Here is a 23,787-nt window from a genome sequence, read left to right as displayed (position 1 = left end):
TACAATCTTTCCTGGGGTGGAGAGTACTTTTGGCAGCGTTACTTGCCAGGCACTGGGGCTGGAGTAAGGCTGTTGTTATGGCTCTGGTGGTTACACATTTTTTACTGTCTATGACGAACGGGTAGTTTTGGCATAGGTTAACGCCCACGATGGGCGGATCTTCCTGTTTACGCGCCACTTTAGTTGCGCTTCAGTTCTGAGGGCGACATTAGGAAGGATTTGTCCGGTCTGTTCTAGAGACGCATGGTGAAGCAGAGCATGCGTTTCTAGTATAGGAGCGGTACTTCCTTTTCAGCAGCGCTAAATGGATTGTCTGGAGCTGATTAAAGGGGAAATTGTCTGATCTTCAGTCAGGTAGGAGCACCACAGCGGAGTTGCTGAGGTGCAGAGGTGTACCATTTTACTTAAACATAGTTTGTTAAGCTGAACGGTTTGCAGTAAAAAGGAACCGTTTTGAATTTAAAGAGACAGTAACAGTTTTTCTATTTTATATTTGCAGATAAATTTTAAAAAATGTATTTGCTATTTGACCAATTGTGAACAAGCATGGACCAAGGGGACTTGCAAGATGTCACTTGCTCCTTATGTTTTGGCGCCAATGTGGAACCGCCAATCCCTTTCTGTCCCACATGTATTGAGAGGACTTTGAATTATAGGGAAAAGATTTTTCGGTGATCCTCATAGCACCGGCCTGGCCTCGCAGGATTTGGTATGCCGATCTGGTGGAGATGGCATCTCTGCCACCTTGGAGACTTCCGTTGAGGAAGGACCTTCTGATTCAGGGGCCCTTTCTTCACCCAAATCTAGTTTCTCTGAAGCTGACTGCTTGAAGATTGAAAGCTTAATTTTATCCAAGCTGGGCTTTTCTGACTCGGTCATAGAGACCATGATTCAGGCACATAAGCCTGTAACTAGAAGAATTTACCACAAAATTTGGCGTAAATATCTTTTTTGGTGTGAATCCAAGGGCTACTCATGGAGTAGAGTTAGGATTCCTAGAATTTTGTCCTTTCTCCAAGAGGGTTTGGAGAAGGGATTATTGACAAGTTCCCTTAAGGGTCAAATCTTGGCTTTATCTATTTTGTTACCCAAACGTCTGGCGGATGTCCCAGATGTACAAGCTTTTTGTCAGGCCTTGGTCAGGATCAGGCCTGTATTCAAACCAGTTACTCCTCCATGGAGTCTTAATTTAGTTCTCAAAGTTCTTCAAGGGGCTCCGTTTCAGCCCATGCATTCTTTAGATATTAAGTTATTGTCTTGGAAAGTTTTTCTTGTTGCTATTTCTTCTGCTCTGAGAGTGTCAGAGCTCTCTGCATTACATTATGAGTCTCCTTATCTTATTTTCCATTCAGATAAGGTAGTTTTACGTACCAAATTAGGATTCCTTCCTAAAGTTGTTTCTGATCGGAACTTTAATCAGGAGATTGTTGTTCCTTCCTTGTGTCCTAATCCTTCTTCTGTCACGCAACCGGTATATTTAAACATCCGGAGAAACCGAAACCGGAAATGAACTTCCGGATATGACGTTGTATACCCGATACCGGTTGTGATGTGACCAAACGGCAGATGTAAACAAAATCTGACGATCATCACAAAAGGCCAGTAAAGGAATATTTATCTTATGAAAAGAAACATGGAATCGATAGAGGGGCATTGTTAATATTAACTACTATTGCTATAAATAACAATATACAACATATAAATTAATATAATTAATATAAAAAACAGATAAAAACACCCTTCTAATAAACAGGTTGCCCATACCCACAATTCATCTCATATGGGCGGTCCTTAAGGAAGTAAAATATTTGGCGCCCAAACTCTAACAGGTTATTGGATTACTTACCCTATATAAAGCAACATATCTCACTAAGTTATACAGTCTTGAAAAAGGCCTGTTATCAGGCTGAAACGCGTCAACATTTAACTGGTGAGATAATTACGGATACCCTTAATAAGGAGTTTTCAAATTTTCTATAGTATTGTTTTCTTTCCCCTTTTTTCACAGGAACTTTTAGGTATACTACAACAACTAATGGGATTTCAAAATACAAGTTGTTACTAACCAACTAACTCCACTTTTTTATCACATTTTTTTATCACTAAACACATTTTCATCACATTCAAATTTGATTTTTTCTAATTTTTTATTTTTTTATTTTATTTTTTAACAAATTTTGTATTTTTGTATTTTTATATTTTTGTCATTTTGGATATTGGATATCACATTTTTTATGTTTTTTTTTAACATGAAACAACTAAGGAGTATTTCTTTCACCAAAGATTATTTATTTGGACACTTCAACGTATTCACTATTTTGGACACATATTGGGATTTTCTAATTGGACTGTTTGTATACATCCTTATCTTGGACACTTACCTCAATAAATATATTTAATAACAACTCTTCTTTCAAAATGTTGTGGTTTTAAATTATTTGTGAATATATTTTTATTTTCTATTTTTTATGTACTTGCATATGACATTTATATTTACTATATGTATTCATGGATCCATGATTTCTAATATGTTTTAAATTTCATTTTATTTCTTGTTTGTGATATATATCATTGTGTAAAATAAATTGTAACACCATATACTTTCACCTCTGCCTTATTGGCGCTCACTTCTTTTATCTACTTAACTAATTCTTCTTCTCAGAAGGAACGACTTCTGCACAATTTGGACGTGGTCCGGGCTTTAAAGTTTTACCTGCAGGCGACTAAGAACTTTCGTCAGTCGTCTTCCTTGTTTGTGATTTTCTCTGGAAAACGTAAGGGACAGAAAGATACGGCAACTTCTCTTTCTTTTTGGCTGAAGAGTATCATACGTTTTGCTTATGAGACTGCTGGACAGCAGCCTCCTGAGAGAATTACAGCTCATTCCACAAGGGCTGTTGCTTCCTCATGGGCATTCAAAAATGAAGCTTATGTGGAACAGATTTGCAAGGCTGCAACTTGGTCCTCTCTTCACACTTTTTCAAAATTCTACAAATTTGACACTTTTGCCTCTGCTGAGGCCGCTTTGGGAGAAGGTTCTTCAAGCAGTGGTGCCTTCCGTTTAGGTTCCCTGTCTTGTCCCTCCCGTATCATCTGTGTACTCTAGCTTGGGTATTGAATCCCATTAGTAATTAAGATGATCCGTGGACTCATCGTGTCATAAAAACGAAAAGAAAATTTATGCTTACCTGATAAATTTATTTCTTTTTTGACACGATGAATACACGGCCCGCCCTGATCTTGTAAGACAGGGTGTTGTTTTTTTTAAACTTCAGACACCTCTGCACCTTGGTTTTTCCTTTCTTTCCTTAACTTCAGTCGAATGACTGGAGTGGGAGGGAAGGGAGGAGCTATTTAACAGCTTTGCTGTGGTGCTCTTTGCCGCCTCCTGCTGACCAGGAGGTGAATATCCCATTAGTAATTAAGATGATCCGTGGACTCATCGTGTCAAAAAATAAATAAATTTATCAGGTAAGCATACATTTTCTTTTCTTGTCAGGCTGTGCAGCCCTTGTAGGCTTTAGGGTGCTTTTCTATGGCCTGCACGGTGCACTTTGTGACGAGGCGTGGTCACACTTCTGTGCTTAATTTCCGTATTCCTGACCGCGTGGCGATGGAGAGAGTCTGTTCCGCTAGCTGTCTGGGTCTCAGGAGGTGGTGAGTGCCCCAGCCATTGGAGGTGTAAGATGTCATTTTTTATTTTTCTGTACATAATTTCTATATGCCAAGTTATGGAGGAATCTGACTTTCTGGAGACGGATGTCTCGGATTCAGATTCTACTTCTTGTGAAGAGTATGGAATGGCCCGGGTAATCCATGCCCATCAGTTATATTCCGAATGCCGCTCTAGAGTGCTCTCTTCTCCCGATAAAGGGAATTTAGAGTCCGCCAAGCCATCCGCCCCTGGAGATCTCATATCCCGTGCGGCACGTCCCCTAGAACCTCCTTTGGCTACGCAAACAGTTGTACCTAATGCCGTTACCGCTTCTCCGGAAGGCAGCTTGTTTGCTCCAGAGGTTACGGCATGGTTCCACATGGCCATATCTATGGCCCTGGCGCATTTACATCTTCCAGAGGAGGTGTTGCTTGGATACTGTCCATGTTATGCTAGCCGGGGCTCGTCAGGCGTGGGATCGGCGGAGGTAAGTCTTGCTTTTCGTTATAGACTGGCGCGCCTTCGTGTTTTGCTATGGCATGTTTTCGTGGTGCTGGAGGATCCCAGTACTAATAGTTTTAATCGGTCTTCTGTTCCAGACAACAAGCTGGGTTAGACGTGTGGGGATGAAGTTAATTTCCTGGTCGTCTTCAATTTTCCTTTCTTTTTTGGGTATCTTATTCCAGTTCTGAGCTTTGGAAGAATGGGGTCTCTGATTAGCTGGTCCCATTGGTGTACCCATTCTTCTTGGGCATTCACCTGCGGGTGTTGCCCTTCTTCTATTTGATGCGGTAGGATGTATTTTATTTATTGTTTAAGAAGCTCATGTCTGTTATGATTTCTCCGTTGGGAAATATTTCTACTCTGGAATTTTATACTAGCGATTTTGTGGTCGCTTGGGCACTTCGGCGGAAGTCGCATGTTAAGGTGTTAGTACACTGTTATTTCCTTAGATCCTTATATCGAGTCCTCATGGGGTCTCGAATTTTCTGTGGCCTGGTTCAGTTTGGAGTGTCCTATGTAGCAGGCTGATCCTGATAGGGCGCTATTTCTGTTCCTTACGGTTTATATTATCCACGTGGTGCCGGTGTAACCTGCTGACATGGCTGGGTGGTGGGCTGCTCTCTCGGATGAGGAGTTTATTATTCTTGGTGTCTCTTCAGATCGAATAATCTTTGCTTTTTGCTAAGAGTTTTCATGAAGTGAACCTTCCATGAATTCCATAGATTTTTTGAGGCTCTGCCCATGCAGGGCTAAAACATGGTAGAGGAAGCCTTTGTTTCCAAACGTAAGGCTGGTTCTCGTTCTGCCTTTGGGTGGGGCATCCAGGGATTGTACTCAATCCTTACTGTCCTGTTCCTCATGGGCGGGGGTCCAGAGCGGATTCTGCTAGGGATCAATCTGGGTGATTTCCCTCATCTTTTGTTTTGAGGTTCTCCTTTTGGTATCCCTTTTTTCTGTGATGACAGTTTCTCTTCCTTTGGGTTGAGGTTGATGGGCCTTTTGTCCCCTTCCTTGGGGTTGGCTTCGGGTCATCTGTTTCTGGAAGTTAAAGCCTTTTGGTTATTCTACTTCCGGGATCTCGTCTGATCCTATATTTTTGGGAGATTTAAAGATTAAATTGTCTCCCCTTTTTTCCTGTGTCCCCCCTGCTATCTCCCGCCAGGGGCTAGGATACATGTTCCTTCTTCAATCCTCAAGCTGTAGGGGTGGTCAGGAAGTGGATACTGAGGATCTTGGAGACTTTTGTTAGCAACCCAGTTTCTAAGAGAGATGTGGCGTAGTAGTTAGCTCCACCGCACCTGAAGCAGGAGGTTGTGGACTTGAACCCAGATAAAGCATCTGGTTTCTCATTCATTTTGTTATTCTGGTGACAGCTAGCATTCCTAAGCAGAGTTTTCTCATAAGTTACTTAGTCTTTGGACTTAGTGGAAATTGTCCCTAGAGCCTTAAAGCCTTCCAGAGTGGCTCCGTGGCCTCATCATTGCCTATTACCCTTTATATTGGGAGTTGTATCCCGCTGTGGGTGTCCTAAGCCCTCTGTGTATGGGACATTTAGTGAAAGTTCAGTGTCCAAGGTGTCTTGGATACGACTGTGATTGCATCGCCTGTGGTGCAAAGTCTATTTCGGATGGGGTAACCTAGTGGTTATTAAATATTTAAGCCGGCTCTGAGTTTTTGGGTGCCCGGGTTTGTTTATCCTATCTTTTATTGGAATTTTGGGGGTCTGTATACAGATACTTTAGGACTGATTCAGGACGGCCCAGCTTCCCGGTTCCGGGACATCTTCTGTTCCTACGGGCATATATTTTCTCTCTTGCAGGGAGATTTAGAATTCTTACTGGGCCGGACTTAGTGGCCGGATGGTTTTTACTTTGGTAATGTCCTTTTGAGCTTGTCTACAGCTTTACGCTTCAGCCCCGCTGTAGTAGCCTGATGGTTAGCTTAGCTGTGTAACGAGTGGAAGGTTTGCAGTTTGAAACCATCTGCAGCCATTTGCACATTGATTGTGTGCTAGCAAGCTGTTAAGTTTTGGCTTTGCTTTCACTCCCTTTGGAGGGGAATTTGACATTCCATAGTATCCGCCTGGTGCTTGGAGGTACTTTTTATTCCTCTGTTTAGTAGGGTTGTTCCCCCTGCCTTGCGTACGGGATGTCAGTGTGAAGGGATGGATTTCTTGTGCCATGCCTTTACTGTAGTCCCAGTAAAGGGTCTCCTTTTGGGAGTGCCCATTGTCTTCAGGAAGGGGACTGTGTCGAGTTATGGAACCCAAGCTCTTTGGGGGGTCTGGATTCCTCCCTTTTTTTCCTTCCTGCAGGTCCTGATGATTCGGCGTACCTTTAATCCCTAAGTTTTTTGGACATTATTAGTCACTTTGGTGCTGGGTCCGTTTCCGGAGCGAGAGTCAGGGATCTGACTGAACTGTTGATCTTAGCCACGTATCATAGTTATTGTGAGCCTCCTTTAAGTGAGAGGCTTCCCGGTGGATCCCTACTCGGCATGCAGTTATTGCTACCGGGTTCTGGGTTTGGTTCCTTCCTTCCTGTCCCTTTTTGGGAAGGTCCTGTCCTGCACGGTTTTGGGAGTTCTCTTTCTGAAGAAGGTCCTGTGCGGTTTCATAGCTAGGGTGGTGACCTGTCGTCGCTAAGTCCTTATATTGTAGCAGGTTGTCTATGGCTTGGAGGAGCATATTCAGATATCTGATGCTGTTTTTTTTTTTTCAGCAGCTCCTGGGGACGGTTTGTCTATTGGTTGTTCTATTCTGGGTGCGAGAGAGCACTCTGTGTAGGGAAGGAATTTTTTCTTTCCTCCTTTTAGGTTCTCAGGACATTCTGGGCCCTTTGTTTGAGGTAGAGGGGGTTTTACAAGTCCTCCCTTTGCTTTGCTGGGTCGGCAGGGTCTTTTCATAGGTGCCCTGTTCTTCCTGGTTCACTATTTTGGAGTTCCTTTTCTTGGTCCTAGTCCCTTTGGGTTCTGAGGGTCCTTTCAGACTCATTTAGCTGAGTCTCTGTTCTTCCCCGCTAGGGGAATGTGGATGTTTCCCCTTTCATCGGGGGTGAGTTTAATTTTGTGAGCTGCGTGCCTGCGGGACTTCATCTCCTCAGAGGCTTTTGGCACGGTCGAGTCTAATAATCCTAAACGGTCTTTAGCAAGGGCCTTGCTGGTTTTAACTGTTGGGCAGTTATCTCTGCCTTTTTCCTTTTTGTCCTTTGGCTTCTAGTGAAGCAAATTTTTTTGTCAGGATTTTTGGGTTTTAGACTGTGGTGCCCTCAGAAGGGGCCGCTTATTTGTACCCAACCATTTTGCATTCAGTGTCCTCTATAGCTTAGGTATTGTTTTTGTTTTCCCAAAAGGAATGAATGCAGCTGTGAACTCTTCCTGTTTAAGAAGAAAAACTTAAATTATGCTTACCTGAAAAATTTTCTTTTCTTCTGACAGGAAGAGTCCACAGCTCCCCGCCCGCATTGTTCATAAGGGGCGGCTGTATTTTTTGTTTCTTCTGGCACCTTTTTCACCCTGATATTTCTCCTAATGTTCCTTGTTCCCTCGGCAGAATGACCGGGGGATGAGGGAAGTGGGGGAGGTATTTAAGCCTTTGGCTGGGGTGTCTTTGCCTCCTCCTGGTGGCCAGGTTCTGAATTCCCAAAAGTAATGAATGGATCTGTGGACTCTTCCCGTCAGAAGAAAAGAAAATTATCAGGTAAGCATAATTAATAATAATGGATTATGGCAGGTCTTAAAGGGTCAGTAAACCTTAAAAATAATGTTATATAATTCTGCACATAGTGCAGAATTATATAACATTACATTAGCCAAACTTTTTAAATCATAATATTGCCTTTTTATTTTGAAAAAATATTGCTGTTTTACAGACCCGCTCTCTGTACTCTGCTGAGCGGGTCTGTTGTTTTTACTGAGCGTATCAGGCCAGCTGTATAGTCACAGCCTGGCCCGACCGCGCCATTAGACACAGTGCAGCTCGCTCCTGCTCTGTCTGACAGCGGGAGCGAGCTGCACTGTGTCTAATGGCGCGGTCGGGCCGGGCTGTGACTATACAGCTGGCCCGATGCGCTCAGTAAAAACAACAGACCCGCTCAGCAGAGTACAGAGAGCTGGTCTGTAAAACAGCGATATTTTTTCAAAATAAAAAGGCAATATTATGATTTAAAAAGTTTGGCTAATGTAATGTTATATAATTCTGCACTATGTGCAGAATTATATAACATTATTTTTAAGGTTTACTGTCCCTTTAAGCACTAAACTTTACCACCGTATTTTGGATTGTGCTCAAGTGTAACACTTAACTCACCACTTGAAATTCAAGCACAATGTGTGCTAATAGTGCTCTGTGCAATATCTATTAAAAACATAGGGGCCGATTTATCACGGTATACCCCTGTTTCCGCGCGAGCCTTCAGGCTTGCCGGAAAGAGGAGTTAAGAAGCAGCAGTCTTAAGAACGCTGCTCCTTAAGTCGTCCACCACCTCTAAGGCGACGGACAGCTATCCACCCGGTCAAATACGTTTGGGTTGATTGACACCCCCTGCTAGTGGCTGATTAGCCGTGAATCTACAGGGGGCGACATTGCACAAGCAGTTCACCAGAACTGCTTGTGCAATGATAAATGCCAACAGCGTATGCCGTAATAAGATGGTTTGGTTAAAATATTTAACAATTCACTTGTAATAACAAGTTTTGGGCTATTCTTTTAACAAGGTCACACAGAAGATAACACACCCTGTGCTATCGATCTAGCCCTGAATGCAAAGTAAATGGGGTTTTTTTTTAAACCAGATCCTTTACAGAAGGTTTATAGTTGCTTTCAAAATAATAAAAAAAAACACTTTTACCTATGTATCAGTTGTTAATGACCCCTGGCGCAAATAAAATGCAAGCTAGGATTTTAAATAAATGGTCTTGTTTACAGATCATCTACTTGGATAGGAATAGCAGAATGAATCAGCATAGCACTCTCTTGACTAATATTATATTATTTGCTAAAAAGGCTATATTATTGTTGTGGCTAAAAATAAGAAACCCCTCCCTAAAGAGTTTGAAACAACTATTAGTTAAACAAGTAGCAAGGGAACAGTATAATATCATAGACCAGTGATGGGGAACCTTTTTGAGCCCGAGTGCCCAAACTGCAACATAAAAGCAACTTATTTATCTCAAAATGCCAACACTGCAATTAAACCTGAATACTGAAGTATACATTTGGTGATCTTTACATGAAATGCAGGCAATCACCGCAAAGTTATCATCATTAATGCTTAATCTGTTAAAATGATCACAGTATGTTCTTAAACCTTTAACCTACTGACTTCATCTTTAGATAAGGTATTGAATATTTTTAAATCAGTTATACGTTTCATATTAGCAGAAAGACAAATGAGTGTACAGACATACAGGATATCCAATGCAAAGCTGAGAGAGCAAATTAGCACCTGCCTAATAGTTTTATTTATCCCTACATCTCCAGCTTGTATTACAATTGTATCCGAAGCACAGGAGCATTTCACAGCTTCCACACTACTGTTATGCATCTTTCCTTTTACAGCACACATGATCTGTTTACAGTAGTGCGAGACTGCACAGACTGTGAACTGATATGCCACATAAGTCAGTAGAACGAGAGAAACTGCAGGTTAATGTGGCAGCTAATGATTGCGACCGAGTCTGGGCCCTGGGAGGAGCCTAGCAGTTAGTGCGGCTGCTCAGTAAGCTGAGCCGCTCATTAAATTCCTCAAGTGCTTCTGGCTTTTTAAATAATAAATACAGGAGGCCAGCCATCTAAGGTAGCGCTGCTTGGCACTGATTGATAGGGGTTAGAGCGGCCACATTGGATTCGCAGGCAGCGATGGGGCAAATCTATGGCTTGCGTGCCAACAGAGAGGCATCTGCCTGCCAGCTGTGGGACATGTGTCGTAGGTTTGCCATAGTTACCCTAGGTGATGTAAGAACTAGATCTAGGGGTAGATTTATCAAGCAGCGGATGCAGCACTCTACCCCCGAAGTTTCAGGTCCACCTGAAATTTAAGTTTAGAAGCAGCGGCCATAAGAACGCTGCTCCTTAACTCATCTGCCACCTCTGAGGTGGCGGACAGCAATCATCCCTATCGGATACGATCGGGATGATTGACACCCTCTGCTAGCGGCCAAGGGGCGGCATTGCACAAGCATTTTTACTAGAAATGCTTGTGCAATGATAAATGCCGACAGCGTATGCTAATCTTTTATCTTTTTATTAAAAACAGAAGTTTTTTATCAAGTCTTAACCACTAAATATTATTACTCGTATTGCAATAAATTAAATATGTGAGACAATATATCGAAGGAGCATGAGGTTTTGGATGTTTTAAAATCACCTTCCTAGAGGGAAAAAAAGACAGGAATTTTTTCTCTTAGTCTTTGTAACTTAAATTAATGATAAATTAATTTATATGTATGCTGTAAATTAAAGGAATAAGCACATCTCTTTGCACTGTTTTTTTAAATTTATTTATGGATGTTTTACTGTTTATGGTATTAATATTTCTGTATTTAAAATTGAAAAAAAAACTTTTAAATCATGGATGTAAATCTTAATGTCATATGTTGAATGTCTTTCGACTTGAAAACACCATAATAATTACACAGGTCTGCAATGAAAATACTTTTTGTAAGATGTTAGCTGTTTTTTTAATATATATTTTTTTATTTTGAAAATAAAGTATAACATAACATTCAATGAGTCAGTTGACCTTAAGTGAAAGTGAAGGGGTGACACACAGGTCCCTCAAAGTTTGTTGAGTATTTGTACATACAGATGACATGATGCTAACATAACCTTGTAGTTATCGTGGGTCACATTTGTTGTATGGAAAGTAGAGGTAAGATGATAGATGGGATAGAAGTTTGAAAGAGGAAGAAGGAAGAGGTAGAGTAGAGAATGAAAGTGGGAGGGGGTGAGTTGCAGGTCACAAAGTGAGTGGGTCTACCATATGCTCTGTGGGTGGGAAATAGAGGAAACTACCAGCTAGTCTTGCATATTAGGATTAGGTATTGGCCTTGGACATCAATTGAGTGCTGTATTTAGACTTCCAATCTGCCCATATCAATTTGAAGAGGTCTGATTTTTCTAGAGAATAATAGATGTCCTTTTCCATTGAATATATGTAAGCCATGGTGTTTATCACTGTGGGCCATCGGGGAGGAGATTCTTTTTTCCAGGATTTGGCTATGCATAACTGCTGTCAAGAGATAGACGCAGAGGTAACTGTGATGTTTGGATAAGGAATGTGTTCCAATATGTAGCAGGGCCATTGCAGGTAACTTAGGGAGAGGAATCTCGATCTTAGACAAGGTGAGAAAACTTGTGTTCCATAAAGGTTTGAGCCTGGGACAATCCCACTAGATATGTTTAAGGTCTCCTATATGGCCACAATTACACCAACACGTGGGGGAGGTAATGTGGAACATTTCAGCTAAGCTTGTAGGGACATAATACCAGTGTGCAAGGAGTTTGTAATGTCTCATACAGAGTGATACAGTGTATTGCTTTTTGGTGAATATAATGGTGTGATGCTAAGTTTGGACAGGGATATTAATGTTTAAGAGTTTCTCCCACCTCTGGAGATGAGGGGCTTTGTCTGAAGGTATATAGACAGTGGTCTATTCAACTTTCCACCTTGGGTCCATTTAATTTCCCAGGGGATGAGCGCAGGGGGATGTGGGCTTAAAACCCCAGCTTATCAAAAAACTTTTGATTCGAGTGTATTCAAATGTAAAAAAAGATGGTATGTGGGAGGGACCTCTAATCTGTTCAAGGATGAGAAATTGGTCTTGCGAGGAGGGTGAACATAGGTCAGAGACCCTCTGAATTCCTAACCGAGCCCACACATTGGGATGAGTCTCTGTAAGGCCTGTGATGTTAGCTGTTTTTAATGTATTTTGGCTTCTGAATTCGAAAATCACAATAAAAATGTCATATCATCGACAGCTTTTTCACAATTTCGATGTATGTTTTATCAAGTACCGATTTTCGCTACCCACCGTGTTATGCACAATTTCAATGTTTTGTTATTTTGAACTGATTTCTGTGTTTCATATCAGCAAATTAAAGTATGTTGAATGTCGGTTAGAAGACATTCCCCACTTTCATTCTCTTTTTATGATTCTGAAAGGTGAGACTCTTGTTGTGTTCTGCGTACTGTAGTCAGTTGTGAAACATGGCTAGCTGTGGGTGTGTCAACAGTCAAGATAACGTTTGCTACATTTGTGAGCAATCGGTGATAAAGAATCATCAACGTAACGAAACGCCTTTTATTACAAATGTGTACCATGCCTACTTTGGAGTGAAACTAAGAACTGGCTACAAAATTTGTTTCATGTAGTAATTTTGTACTACTAATTTAATCTCATAATTAATTTAGTCTCATGATCCAACATAAAAACATCAAAGTCAGTTGTGAAAAAACTGTACGCGATAGAGCAAATCTGACTGAGATCATTTTTTGCATTCAGGACCCAAATTCATATAAAACCACCATAAATTTTTAAAGTTTTATAACCCTCAATTTTGCAGACCTGTGTTATGGTGTATCCATGCAAACATAAATTAGACCCTTTTTATATCTTTTATTTTTTGCTAAAGTTAGACAGCATTTTTATTAATATCTGGTAAATGAGGGTTATTTACTTGTTTTATGTAAGTTTAAATGTCTATAACAATGTTTCTATTTTTCCCCTCCATTCTGACAGTGAGGTAAATGTATACCACAACTCTTATTGATTTCCTCATATAAATAATACAGATGTGTTGTCTACAAGTAACAAATAATACACATACTCTGTTTGTATGCTGAAGGTTTTTTTATTGTAACATTAATTTGGTTTTTAATTCCATGTGTAATTTGGAACTCTAAGTTTGGGTCCACATTTTAATTTGCCCAATTGCAGCACTCGCAGCTTGGGTCAAAGACAAGACCAGTTTGGCAATGCTGTTGGTAGGTGATTCCATTCAAGCAGTGCCAGAAGGCATTTGAATTCCCAGCCACTGGGTACAGACCACTGGCTTTGCCAGCACAGAATCCACTTCCACCTGAGCTTCCTCCAGAACTGCTACCAGAACCGCTGCCGCTAGGGGCTGCTGTGGCTGGGGCTGCTGTGGCTGGGGCTGCTGTAATAGGAGCAACGGGACTTGCAGGAGGGGTGCAACCTGCAAACAGGAAATTAGAAAAATTCATATTACAGAGAAAGCTGAAAATTACTATAAATTTGTTGATGGCTGCTAAAAAGTTTACATATATTTTAATATAGCAGCTAAGCTACCATTGGTGAAGTGGGATTTTAAAGTACCAATAATACTTAACTTGTTTTTCTGTTGGAATCTACATTAATTAACCCTTTCACTGCTGGGCCAAAAGGCATTTTTTGGTTAATGAACTTATTACATTCAAACTAAAATATCAGTCCTTTTTATTTGAAATACTCACATGGTAAACAGCAATTATTTGAAATACAAAAAAAGTACTAGATATGAATTACATCAAAACATAATTCTATATAGATTTTCACAAAGTCATATTTTTTTTACACTTTTTTACACTTCCCAAGTTCAGCCCTTTTGTTTGTTTACATATAAATTTGTATATACTTAAAGAAACAAGGCTCTATTAGCCCTAATATATCTACAACACAATAATATAGCCTAGTCATTCCTGCCATGTGATTGCTATTGCTAAGCTCATGAAATCCCTTGCTTCTATGGTGGGTTTAATAATAATGCTAAAGCTCTTATAATACATGGTTAGAGGGATAAGAGATAGGCTGACCATATCGCTGCTTTAAAAAGGGACATATATAAAAAATACATATGTCAGGGTTCTTATACAAAAAATTTCTTTAAACAGCCCTGAAAACAGCCCTGACATATGTATTTTTCATATGTGTCCCTTTTTAAAGCGGCAATATGGTCACCCTAATAAGAGAGGATTCTTTAATGTCATCAGACCCAAAGTAGGACAAATGCTGTGAAATATTTGTTATCATTGTGACAACCACCAGACAGCTGGATGGACAAATGGCCACTCATTTAAAAGAAGAGGAATGCCTGTTTCCAGAAGGGGTCTCACCTTCCTTTTATGTATTGTCGTGGGCTACCATATTCCCAGTGATTTTGCTCTTTGTGTATATAGTTATCTCAGGTCATCACTATTGTTATGCTAATCACCCGATTGCCACACTGGCACAAGACTAATTTTCTCTTTCACAAGAGGTGTCATTATCTCAATTTTAGTTTCTGTAAGGGGTTGCTAGGTTATCTTTTAGGGCCAAGAACATCGCCCTGCTACTTAAAGGGGCCTGAAATCTTATTTGAAAGGGAATAATTCCCCTCCAGTCACCCCCCCCTACTTGAGAATGTATATGCCACTCAAAGAGAACAACACTACGGTGAAAGAGGAGAGCAACATGGTTAGGACAAAATCTGTTAGGGGCACCTAAGACATTTGTGCATGAAGACATTGACAAAAATAAATTTGGGTTTCCGAATATACGTTTGTATTCAAATGACTATTATTTACATGCCAGCCCTCAGAATTAATAGTGATTATCCTTTTGTTGTTTGTATTACTGTTATTTTATCATTTTGACGGTTAACTAATTAGGAATTTAGTGACTCTGTAGAAAGGCAAATAAGTAATATTGTTGCCATACACAAGAGCTTACCTGAAGCCTGAACGCCAAGAGTGTTCTTCAGTGTGGTGATCAGAGGGAACTTGCCCTGGTTACAGAATGTTCCAGTGAAATCATCAAGATCAATAGCCCAAACCATAGCACCTCCATAGTTGTTCTGCATCAGCCATTGAGCCTATAAAAGATAAAACTAATCTTTACTATCTTTGCAGTGAATTTGCTGTCATCATGAGATTTAAATATAGTTGGCAATTTATTTTATACCTTGGTCTGGAAGCTCTTTTGATTATCGTATCCCAGCCACTCATTACCCTGGTAGGCATAGGGGACATCTTCAACTGATGACCACGCATTGGTAGCTCCATTCTTCAAGAAGGTGCAAATCTATAGAAATGATGGATGATAGTTTAGATTAGCTGTCAGAGCAGGGCAAATTTGGTTATTTGAACTATGGTGCCATATAATAACATACCCTAATGCTTATGTTCAAAGATATTTTATTCTGTAGGTGTATCAGATACATGTGCTATTTAAAACTAGTAAATATAATTTGGAACAGAAAGGGATATGTTGCAAGGAGTAATCAGAGGTAGTAACCATAGGGGAGCAGATACTTGAAAAAAGGTAACATTAAAGGGACATAAAACCCAATTTTTTTCTTTCATGGTTCAGATAGATCATGTGATTTTAAACAACTTCCTAATTCACTTCTATTGTCTAATTTGTTTTGTTCTATTGATAAACTTTGTTGAAAGGGATACCTAGGTAGACTCAGGAACTGCTGATTGGTGGCTGCACATATATGCCTCATGCTATTGGCTCGCACAGTGCATTCAGCTAGTTACCAGTAGTGCATTGCTTCTTCTTCAACATAGGATACCAAAATAATGAAGCAAATTAGATAATATAAGTAAATTAAAAAAAGTTGTTTAAAATTGTATTCTCATTCTGAATCATGTAAGAAAATGTTTGGGTTTCATGTCCCTTTAATAATACACGGACTCCAATATTGTAGAAGAAATTACCTCATAATAGGCCCAGAATCCAGATTGCCTGGTGTAGGGTCCAGCTGGTCCAGCTCCAGAAGTGGGGGCACCAATGGCAGTGTTGGATGGGTTGCTTAAGATGAAGGTGTGTCCATAGGTTGGGAATCCAACAATAAGTTTTGAAGCTGGTGCACCATTCTGCTGCCAGTAGTTCATGACAGCGGCCTACAGTAAAGGAATTTGCAATAAAGCAGTAAATACAAAGTAGGAGCTAACAAAATCATTTTCATCGCTGACCAATGTTAAACCTGAGTTATGGAAATGTTACCAATGTTGTATTGGGTATAATACCCAAACGTCTGTTTCTTAATTGGACAGAAGACTTTGTGATTGATAGGTAACGGATACTCACAACATTCAGGTCAGCGTTCAAACCAGTTGCGGAAGGATTAGAATACAGGGGGCTGTTTTCTCCAGTGTATCCTTCCCAGGAACCGTGCAAGTCATAAGTCATGACATGGATGTAATCTAAAGCTCTGTAAAGTAGCAGAAAATAATCCTTAATTTGACAATTGAAGGAAAATATAAAATGACTCTACAACAGAGATTTTACCTATATATTCTCATGTACAATGGACAACTCAAGCAGTGAACTACTTACTGAGAGAGCTGAGGAATCTGGTAGCCAGCTTGGATATTGGAGATACCTCCGGCAACGGCAGCAGTTACCATAAGTCTGGCTTTGTTGCTTTGTGTTGCTTCTGTCTCAAATGCTGCCCTCATTTCCTGAACAGGAAAAAATGAAATGCCTAAGTCACCAGGGTGTTTATATAGTCACAGAAGTGTCAGGAGAGAGAGCAAGAATAAAGTGAAGTAATTTTGCCTTCACTGCTGGTTTTTGTTCCTTTTAAAACTCGAAATATTAAGATATAAAGGCAATTACACATTTTTTTTTTAAAACATCGCATTGCTTAAAGGGGCATAAAACCCAAAAAATTGTTTTCATGGTTCAGATACAACATACAATTTTAAACAACTTTCCAATTTATTTCTATTATCAAAGTTGCTTCATTCTCTTGGTATCCTTTGTTGAAGGAACAGCAATGCACTACTGGGAGCTAGCTGAACACATTGATTGAACCAATAGCAAATGGCATATATGTGTAGCAACCAATCAGTAGCTAGCTCCCAATTGTGCACGGCTGCTCCTGAGCCTACCTAGGTATGCTTTTAAACAAAAGATATCACGAGAACAAAGCCAATTAGATAATATAAGTAAACTGGAAAGTTGTTTACAGTTGCATGCTCTGTCTGAATCATGAATGTTTAATGTTGACTTTACTGTCCCTTTAATGCAATTTGCTTTGCTTTCCAACATTTGAAGGTCCATATGTGAAATAAGTATTTGGTAAGCACTTGGGAACAGAATTTATGTTGTAAAAATGTTCTAAGTAGCAATAAGAATAAGAGCTCAGAACTGAGAAGACTCAACTGACATTTTATTGATATTTCAGAATGATGAAAAAAATTCAACTTAGGCAAAAAAAATCATCTTTATCTCTAATCTTATAAACGTAGACCTTATAGGAAGTAGGATAATAAGGTTGACCGACTAAATAGTAATTTTATTCCTGTGTATTACTATGAAACTTTTGTAAACTTTCTAATTAAAGGGGCATTAAACACTTTGCGTTGGAAATATAAAATGATAAATTGTGTATATGTAAAAAAAACTCTGCAATATACTTTCATTATTTATTTTGTCCCCTTTATCTTTCATTCCATTATGAAATTGTGAGGAGCTTTTCAGTTCCTGTTAGAAATGGAAGTGCCTAACACTGCTGAATTCCACACAGTCATTGGCTGCACACTCTAGTGACCAATTTATAACCGTCTCTAATTGGCCACTGTCCTCAATTACAAAATGGCAGCTCCCTTTGTTTTATAGACACTTATTTTGTCAATATTTAAACAGCTAATGAAACCTTTAACAAATACATCTACACGTTATTCTCAGAGTAATAATTTATTTGAATGCATCATTTTATCTAGCATTTATTTAGTTTTTAATGTCCCTTTAAAGTGTGCCAAGCAATGCCAACAAGCTAGAAAACAATTTTTACATGGTAGTCACCATGTTAGCCAGCAAGAACATGTCCAGTTACCTGAACCAAGGTGGTGAAGAGCTGTTTGTCCTGAGGAGGGCTGCCTCTAGAGCCAGGGTATTCCCAATCAAAGTCCAGACCATCAAATCCATATTGACGCAGAAATGTGATCACAGAGCTGATGAAAGTCTGACGGTTCTGAGCAGTGGAGACCATGGCTGTGAATCTACGGATCAAAGAAAGAGGTCACATGTTTTGATTAAAGCTTAATACATTTGATACTTATACCTGAAGAATAATTGTAATAATCAGTACTCACGGTGCAGTTCCAAAGTTCCAACCTCCGATGGCCAGAAGAGTTTTCAGGTTACCATTCCTATAATTAGATAGAAATCATTAATGCATACTTAGTTGCCTTTAATTCTCTTTTACATTACACAAATAACTTTTCTTCACATTTTTGTTTAGCTGAATGTTGGTAGTTTTATGTTGCAGTACAGTATTAGCAATTTACTATATTGTGTATGAAGAATACATTTTTTTGTAAGCTCTATATTAATATACAATATTTGTTAATACAGATGTATGTTTATAACAAATGTCTTACTTGAAGGAGGTTCCTTTTATATTTTATATGGATTTGCTAATGTATAGAGAGGAGCTGTAAGAATGTATAAGAATTTAGCCTTTATGTCTATGTTTGATAAATACAGTATATTTGTTTAAAGCCTTTTGCAAAATGCAAAAACCTTCATGATCTTGTAATGGTATGGAGGTGCTATAATACTGCTTTACAACTTACTGGTTCTTCAGATTCTGGAAGGAGCTGTAAAGAGTGACATCATTCCATTCAATAGTGGCGATCTTGTTGTTGGACATTCCAGCAAAGGCATAGATTAGGTGAGTACAAAGGCATGGGTCAATGTTATCTGGCTTGAACTTCCCCAGTCCAGGTCTGTACTGGGCCCAGTTGGTGAAATAGCATGTCAGCTCGTAGGCAGAGCCTGCATGTGGTACATGAGAAATAGATGTATGTAAGGACATATATAGTGAATTTTGTGTGTGTGTGTATATATATATATATATATATTTATAATTTTACATCACTAATAAGAACTTTTTGTTTTAGGTTTATGAATTCTGTTCTAACCCCCCCCCCCCTTCTTTTTTTTTAAATAAATAAGCCTTTGCAATAGTATTTGACTTTGAGTAGTAGGATGACATTTACTAAGTTTTATGTGTAAGTAATATATATTGTTAGTCTTACCATTATATGTGACATTCTATTTAGTATTCACGTGTCTCTAACATGCTCCTCTTCGGCTGTATGAATAAGCAAGGTAGCATTCTAGGTTTATAAATGACTAATTTGTCCTGTTAAAGGACTGTATTTTACATATGTTAGGTTTTGATGAATACTTTCCATAAATCAATGTTGGTAAAATAATAAAGACACAAATTTCCTTTTAGTTTCAAAATCAATAAACTTAAAATGTTTCATAAATTGAGTATAGAGCATCTCTGCTAGTTTCTTCAGTTTAAAGGGACATGAAACCCAATTTTTTTTCTTTCATGATTTAGAAAGAGCATGCAATTTTAAACAACTTTCTAATCTACTTCTTTTGTCTAATCTGTTTCATTCTCTTGATATACTTTGCTGAAAAGCATATCTAGATAGGCTCAGTAGCTGCTGATTGGGTGCTGCACATAGATCCCTTGTGTGATTGGCTCACCTATGTGCATTGCTATTTCTTCAACAAAGGATATCTAAAGAATGAAGTAAATTAGATAATAGAAGTAAGTGGGAATGTTGTTTAAAATTGTATTCTCTATCTGACTCATGAAAGAAAATGTTTGGGTTTAGTGTCCATTTAAGTGCTCAATATTTCACTGGTGTTCAGTTGTCTCTCTAATTGACTTACATAATTAAAGGGACATGAAATCCAAAAAAAAATATTTAATTGTTCAGCTAGAACATACAATTTTAAACAACTTTTTAATTTACTTCTATTATCAAATTGTATTTATTCTCTTAGTATCTTTTGTTGAAAAGCAAAGAATGCCATAAGAACAAAGCAAATTTGATAATAGAAGTAAAAGAGTGAAAGCTCTTTACAAATTGTATGCTCTGTCAGAATCAGAAAAGAAACATTTTGGTTTGGTTTCATATTCCTTTAACTAACTTTTTTTTTCTGGTACAATAAGAGAATCTATAGCGCATCTATATTTTGTTTAAACTAATATACTGTAATATAAAGCTATTTATTGTATAAAAGTAGGACTCTTTAAGAGCCTTGACCATGTCTCCGTGACTTACCTATCTGAGCATTCAGCAGCAGCGCCAGTCCTAAAGGGAACATGAACAGTAGGTTAGATGCAATATTTACACAAAGTGGTTTAGATAGGGGGGGCGAAAAGCAGAAAATGTAAGAAACTAAATATTGTAATACTAATATGTGAGATGGGTAAGATGGTCAACAGTGACCATGAAAAGACTAAAAGTTGACAAATGGTAGAGACTATGGGGCATATAATTTATCAAGCTCCTTGTCTGAAGGCTCGCTGGAAACAGAAGTTATGAAGCAGCGGTCTAAAGACCGCTGCTCCATAACCTGTCGGCCTGTTCTGAGGCCGAGGACAGAAATCAAGCCGACCGAATACGATCGGGATGATTGACACCATCTGCTAGCGGCCGATTAGCCGCGAATCTGCAGGGGGTGGTATTGCACCAGCAGTTCACAAGAACTGCTTGTGCAATGATAAATGCCGACAGCGTATGCTGTCGACATTTATTGATGTGCAGCGGACATGATACGCTTCTTCGTATCATGTCTCGCACATGGTTAAATATGCCCCTACTGGGCCGATTTATCAATCTCCGTATGGAGCTTGATGCCCCTTGTTTCCGCTCGCACTGTGATAAATATACCCCTATACTTCCACTCTAGTGTCCAAAGCTAAATAAAATAAATTGTGCTTGCGCTATGCTCCCTAGATAGGCAGACTATGTATCTTAGGTTTTTTTCAAAATGCTGCAAATCAAGAGCTGATACACTACTACATAATAAGTTATTGTCCAATCATTAAAGGGATAAGAATATCAGCCAGTATATAATCAACTGTTTAAATAATATAGACTATATGGTTGTGACAAATGGTATAATTAGACTAGCATATGTAGGGTTTCTCAGGGCTGATCCCTCCGTGTTCCCATGTGTGCTATGATAAATAATGTACAATAGTGAATGCAGATCAGTACAAGCTTGCCTTGCAATGGGTAGGGCTAGCACACACCTTTCTAGGAAAAAAAATAGTTTATTGTATGAAAGTCACAATAATAAACATAATTATGCATAAACAACTACAGAAACCAAAATGAAAAGTTACGGGAAACAAGAATAAGCCAGACACCTACTTAAGTGGGATAAAGCTTGTGGAATCTGAGAGTAAGATTAACTTAAATAGAATCAGGGGAAAAGCATAATTCTTCAGCTGTATTAATCTTTGGTACAACCAAATCTTGAATATGGAGTGCAGTGTTGGATATCACTTCTCAAAAAGGTAATTGTAGAATTCAATGGAGGGCAATAACATTAACGAAGGATTTAAGTTTTAAGTTAGGAGAGGCTAAAATCTGTTTTCTCTAGAAGGGCCATCTAAGTTGAAGTTGGCAGTATTTCTGTTTATACCAAGGGAATTGAACGTGACAAGAGTTTACCCTTTAAGGCTAAAGGAAAAGATTTCACCATCAACAAAGAAAGAAATGTTTTTAGTAAGAACGGTCAAGTTGAGGAGGTAGTGATTATAGCTTCAGTGATCAGCTTTAAAAAGAGTTTGGACATATTTTTTTGTCACTCCAATATGGTTATGAAAACCAGTGCAAAAAAAGTGTAGTAGTAACATTATTTTAACAGCTGTCAGTTCACTTGGAATTTTTTAAGTCATGTATCACAGAATCTCTGTGAAGATTCATACTTTTTACATCTTTCAACCTCATCCACTATTTTACTATACTTAGCAATAACTTTCCAGAAACTAAGCTTTGTCTGGTTATCTAAAGGAGATTATCTGATAAAAAGAATCTTTTCATTTTGAAACTTCTTGTTTGCCATTCAGATTTTACAAATGTTTAGTCCTCTAATGGGTAGCTATTTTGTCAGTTTAAAGGTTTAATATATATGGGGTAAAGGGTATGTTTTAAATTATATGATACTTTTTATATTTTAATTTTTTTTAGGAGAATGTGCAACTATTTTTTTTTCTTTTTATGATCTAAAAAATATTTTACTATATAATAATTATTTTTTGAAAAATTAATGTTCCTGTCCTAAGTAAAACATTTTCTTAGTTTTCATGATGGTGGGAGTGTGTCACAATCCACCAACAGAACTGTGAGAATTGTTCTTATTATTCAATGAGCAGTATGTATTTAAGTATAAGATTTGTATAAACATGAATTTCCTTTTAGTTTCAAAAACTTTATCTTAAATAGATGTTCTAATGCAATGTCCCAAGTCATTAGAACAGGTTATTTTTGGACTATAATTCCTTACTAACTATGCATTTAACCCTTGAAAACTGATTAGACACATAACTAAATTACTTCTCTGGAGCCACAACACTTTGCATCTCTTGAGCAGGATATGGCCATTGACTGGCTGATACACACATATGCTGCTCCTAATTGGCTCACAGGCTGTGTCCTGTTCAGAGGCTGCAATATGTTGCAGCTCCCTTTTGGGACTTTAATCTTGGATCTTTAACTCCTGTAATTTCTGTAATCTTTTTTCAAAATAAAGTATTTTTAAGCATTACCTTCCACCTTCTTTAGTATATTTATCATGCATTAATTATACTCCCATTTTGCATTGGTGCATTAAAGAAATATATATATATATATATATATATATATATATATATATATATATATATATATACACATATATATTAATAATTTATGCATAGTTATATATAGATTAGGAATGACAAAAATATTCAGTCATTGATATAAAAATAGTACATGGACTATTAGAATTTTTTTTGAAAAAGAACACTACTCTATATATTTTTTTCTATATTGAATAAAGCTTACTAGAGTACTAAGACATATTATACTATAAGGCATCACCAACGTATTCTCAGTATTCGCTTACCTGTAAGGAATATAAGATTTGCCATCGTTGCCTCTGTACTGATTTCAGTAGGTTTCTCAACCTTTTTATATATTATTGCCCCTCCTCTATTGCATGATCAAGTTTGGCCCTATGACACTTTTATTAGTCACACATTAATAAGTCTGTAAATAGTTATTTTTTTATTTAAGAATATCATGATAAAATCATAACCAGTGAAAATATTTGTTATTTGGAAAGTATATCAAAATCTAACACCAAATAATGAGGTCAATGAGGTGACATCAGAGTGTCCTTAATAGCAAAGTAAATGACACAGGACTGTGAATAGCAAATGTATTATATGTGGTATGAGTATTCATACAAAAGAACCGCTAACATTTACAGAACACATTTATGACCTTCTTTATTGTTTAATGTGCTTTAATTGGGTTTTATTGAAGTTACATTGTAGTTGGCCAAAAAAGATATACAGCAAATGGAAATTGAATAAGTAAACTTAGCACTGAAGATAAGTCAAGGACTCCGGAGACATTGAAAGTCATGCAGCAAATTGTTCCAGAGTTTACGATTCATGGAAAATGTGTATCTGAGCACCCAATTTCTCATATTTTCTGGGCTTTAGATTTCTGTAAACTTCAACTGTAAAATTAAATGAAAAGGTAAAAGCCAAAACGTAATACAAAAACAGTATATATGCAAGAACGGCATACACTTTAAATCTTTATCAT

The 23,787-nt window shown here is 38.2% G+C and overlaps 1 protein-coding gene and 1 non-coding gene across 2 annotated transcripts; one reads left to right on the top strand and one right to left on the bottom strand.

Annotated features, from left to right (window-relative positions):
* The first annotated feature begins 4,798 nt into the window (after nucleotides 1–4,798).
* On the top strand, nucleotides 4,799–4,909 carry LOC128655136 (U5 spliceosomal RNA). Its single transcript, XR_008401684.1, has one exon. It is a non-coding gene; the product is annotated as a U5 spliceosomal RNA (small nuclear RNA).
* An 8,168-nt stretch (nucleotides 4,910–13,077) lies between these two features.
* LOC128652395 (acidic mammalian chitinase) lies at nucleotides 13,078–23,102 on the bottom strand. Its single transcript, XM_053705335.1, has 11 exons — nucleotides 23,078–23,102; nucleotides 20,242–20,271; nucleotides 18,727–18,928; nucleotides 18,244–18,300; nucleotides 17,985–18,150; nucleotides 16,481–16,605; nucleotides 16,232–16,355; nucleotides 15,859–16,044; nucleotides 15,098–15,217; nucleotides 14,867–15,008; nucleotides 13,078–13,355 (listed from the first exon to the last, which is right to left on the bottom strand). The coding sequence occupies exons 1-11, from the start codon at nucleotides 23,100–23,102 to the stop codon at nucleotides 13,078–13,080; spliced, it is 1,455 nt and encodes a 484-aa protein (XP_053561310.1).
* Between the last annotated feature and the right edge of the window lie 685 nt (nucleotides 23,103–23,787).

This window comes from Bombina bombina, chromosome 3 (assembly GCF_027579735.1).
Source record: "Bombina bombina isolate aBomBom1 chromosome 3, aBomBom1.pri, whole genome shotgun sequence".
Classification (NCBI taxonomy): domain Eukaryota; kingdom Metazoa; phylum Chordata; class Amphibia; order Anura; family Bombinatoridae; genus Bombina; species Bombina bombina.
This window is presented reverse-complemented; position numbering and strand designations above follow the sequence as displayed.